Raw genomic sequence first — 3,868 nt, 5'->3', positions numbered from 1 at the left:
TGGGTATTGTCTTGGAGCGGCTGAACACATTCATTTTTCTCTCCAAGGCTATTTCTAGCCGTGGTGGGCTCCTCTGATCTCTCGCCACCCCTCCTCTGGTCCAGCCTGGTGGCGCTGTGCTCCTCACAGGGCCCCACGCTGGCAATGATGCTCCACAGAGCAAGTGGGCTGTGGGCCCTTGGAGTGACTCCACACTGGCTGTGCTGGTCAGGGAGGGAAGCAGAATCAGTTGGAGGGGCCGCACTGCCACTGAGCTCCTTCCCAGGGGTCTACAGCTGTGGAATGGGCTCAGAGCTTTTTTCATGACTCAGGATGTTTTCCCATGTGCACATTGACCCATCCATGGGCTTTTACTGAAGGACACACGAATCACTCTCCAGTCTCCTTTTGGAGGGTCCCACCGGCCTCCCCTGGGATGGCAGAGCCCTTGTTTGCTTGTGGATACTGTTACGGTTTGAGAAAACCCATAACAATTTATGGTCATTTAGACAATTATTCTCTCACCCAATGACCCCTCCCCACTGGGAAAGGGGACTCGATTTAATAAGGGGAATTGATTTAATCGATTAAATAAATTTAATAATTTAAAAGGGAATAGATTTAATAGAATAAGACTAAATAATTGACAATAATACTAAAGAACCAGTATCAATCCCGATACTAATCTAAGATATACAAGAACTATTCTCAGCCCATTCCATCAGCAGGAAGCTGTGCGCTCCCAGCAGGAACAGCAAAGGTTGGACACTGCAAGGGCTGAGGCTTTGGGGGGAAGGGAAGGGCTCAGGGGTTCAGAACCGGGGTGAGGAGTTCTCTGGATCATCACCATCAAGGGAGAGAGAAACTACACAGCAAACTTTTCTAATTTATATTGAATGTGACGATCATGGTATGAAATAATCCTGTTGGCCAGCCCAGGCCAAATGCCCAGGCCTTGCTCCTCCTTGTGCCTGCACCTGGCAAGGCTCAAAAACACCGAGACCTTGAATCCCACAGACTCTGGCTGGCTATAAAGTAAATATTTTCATGAATTCAGACACTAGAGACTTCTAAAAGTGCAGTTTTCCCCAGCACTGTAAGACAAGTTAGCCCTCTGACACCCAACCCAGGACAGACACTTAAAATTAGTGAGACCTGGGTCCAGAATGTCTCCCAGTGCCCTCTCCCCATAAACCCTCCGAGAACCAAGCTCAGCAACAGCCATGGCGAGTGCAGTTCCTGGAGCCTGCTCCTGCCTTCAGCAGGAAGAAGAGCCCAGGCTTCAGGAGCTGCCCTTGGGAGAGATGCCCTCTGATTACAGAGATGCTCCTCAGGAAGCCAGCTCTGACACCGTGATGGCACATTTACCAAAGGCCTCTGTATTGTTCAGCACAGTAGGATCATGCTTCTGGAGATGTGGAGCAAATACAGACATTCCTGTATGAACACGATGACCACAGATGAAAAAGAAATGAAGCACAAACCACCCTGAGAAAAGCTAAGAAGAGTCTGTGAGGAGAGATGGGCAGCTCTACTGCTGCTGGAGGTGAACCCATTGAATGAGTTTCTTCAAAGCTTCTTTGAGCTCCTGGTTCCTCATGCTGTAGATGAGAGGGTTCACAGCTGGAGGCACCACCGAGTACAGAAATGACACCACCAGATCCAGGGGTGAGGAGGAGATGGAGGGGGGCTTCAGGTAGGCAAAGAAGCCAGTGCTGACAAACAGGGAGACCACGGCCAGGTGAGGGAGGCATGTGGAAAAGGCTTTGTGCCGTCCCTGCTCAGAGGGGATCCTCAGCACGGCCCTGAAGATCTGCACATAGGACAACATGATGAAAATGAAACACCCAAAGAATAAACAGGCACTGACCACAAGGACCCCAAGTTCCCTGATGCAGGAGTGTGAGCAGGAGAGCTTGAGGATCTGGGGAACTTCACAGAAGAACTGGTCCAGGACATTGCCCTGGCAGAGGGGTAGGGAAAATGTATTGGCCGTGTGCAGGAGAGCATTGAGAAACCCACTGCCCCAGGCAGCTGCTGCCATGTGGACACAAGCTCTGCTGCCCAGGAGGGTCCCGTAGTGCAGGGGTTGGCAGATGGCAATGTAGCGGTCGTAGGCCATTACAGTGAGAAGATAAAACTCTGCTGACATCAAGAAGACAAACAGAAATAGCTGTGCAGTACATCCCCAGTAGGAGATGGCCCTGGTATCCCACAGGGAATTGGCCATGGATTTAGGGACAGTGGTGGAGATGGATCCCAGGTCAAGAACGGAGAGGTTGAGGAGGAAGAAGTACATGGGGGTGTGGAGGTGGTGGTCACAGGCGATGGCGGTGATGATGAGTGCGTTTCCCAGGAGGGCAGCCAGGTAGATGCCCAGGAAGAGCCCGAAGTGCAAGAGCTGCAGCTCCCGTGTGTGTGCGAATGCCAGGAGGAGGAACTGGGTGATGGAGCTGCTGTTGGGCATTTGCTACCACTGGCTGTGGTTATCTGTTGAGAAGGAAAAGGCAGTACAAAGTTCAGCCTGACTTCTCTGAGCAAAACTGATTGCATGTCTCATTGCAACCCCCCACTCAGGCTCTCTCTTTTCAGGAAGAACTCTCTGCAGCTCCCTCACTTGAGCCCTGGCTTTTGCTGGATGAGGGTGCCATTGGGAGCAGGGACTCTAGAATGGGAAACTGAGGAGTCCTTCTGGCTGTGCCGCAGGGTGATCTCAAATTAAATGTACTTGTGATACATCAAAGAACTTTTTGTCTCTGTTCTCTGCAATTTTCCCAGCTGCAGAACTGAGCTGAGGGGATTTTGTTTTGTTTAATGTGTTCTAAATTCACCTGCCACGTTTAGGAGTGGGTTTGGATGCTTGAAATCCCTCACATTTCTAATGAAATTTCCAAGTGAAATCCCGTGGGTCCTGAGCAGCAAAGGGACTGTCCCTTAGTGCAGAGAGAGGAGAGCTGCTCTGCCCATCGGTCCTGTTCTCAGCTGCCCTGCGTTGGCAGCTTGGACCTGGAGGAGGGTCACACTCCGATGTCCCCCTAAAAAGAAAGAGGACGCTGCAGGGAGCAGAGGAATCCAGGTTCAAAGAGCAGATTCACAGACTCCTCGCCCTTTCTCATCTCTCCCCTCCCAGACTGGGACACAGAGGGATCACTGCAGTAGCCCATCTAACGCTGCCCAGCAGCATTTCCATGGCCTCAGCACCCAGATGTCTTCTCCATGGGCATCCTGGGCAGCACAGAGATACTCTGGGAGAGCTGTGCCCTTCTGGAGGGCACCCTGCAGCCCCACAGGACACCCCAGGGAAAAAGCTGAATGTCTTGAGCTGGCCTGGAGGAGACTTGGGCACGTTTCTCCCCTAGACACGTCTGTAGAGCAGGACCCAAAGGATGGGAGTCTGAACAGGAGCTGAATCTGCCGCCCCCGACCCCCACCCCCGGCACTGACTCAGGAAAGCCAATGGTGAGAACCAGGGCAGCACAGGCAGGAGGGGACGGCAGTGAAATGCCACAATGCTCCTGGCCAAGGGAGGAGGGACACACAAACAAGATGGAAATCAGGGGTTTGCCCTTTCCTGGGCTCTGGCTGCTGCAGGGGTGATGCGCAGCCAAGACCCCATGGGCCTGAGGACAGAGGCTCTGCCTGGGCTGGGAAAGGAGACCAGGGAGGAGCTGCTCAGGGGAAGGTGTCTGTGCTGCAGGGACAGCAGGGAGGTGCCCACATCCCCTTCCCCAGCCTTTCTGGCAGCAGCTCCCTCTCACTCCCTGCCCATGTCTCTGCTGCCAGGAGCTGTCTCCCTGTCCCCAGCTCAACTCCTGCCAGTGCTCACAAACCCCATCCCACCCGCTGGGCGCCCACCTCTGCCTGCAAACACCTCCCAGGGGCATCTCTG

The 3,868-nt window shown here is 53.2% G+C and overlaps 1 protein-coding gene across 1 annotated transcript; it reads right to left on the bottom strand.

The window, feature by feature from the left end:
• Positions 1 to 1,510: 1,510 nt before the first annotated feature.
• Positions 1,511 to 2,446, bottom strand: LOC141478477 (olfactory receptor 14A16-like). The gene has a single exon (XM_074167520.1). The coding sequence runs from the start codon at positions 2,444 to 2,446 to the stop codon at positions 1,511 to 1,513; it is 936 nt and encodes a 311-aa protein (XP_074023621.1).
• Between the last annotated feature and the right edge of the window lie 1,422 nt (positions 2,447 to 3,868).

This window comes from Numenius arquata, unplaced genomic scaffold (assembly GCF_964106895.1).
Source record: "Numenius arquata unplaced genomic scaffold, bNumArq3.hap1.1 HAP1_SCAFFOLD_49, whole genome shotgun sequence".
NCBI classification, from domain to species: domain Eukaryota; kingdom Metazoa; phylum Chordata; class Aves; order Charadriiformes; family Scolopacidae; genus Numenius; species Numenius arquata.
Note: the sequence above shows the minus strand (reverse complement) of the source record. Positions and strands in the feature narration are given on the sequence as shown.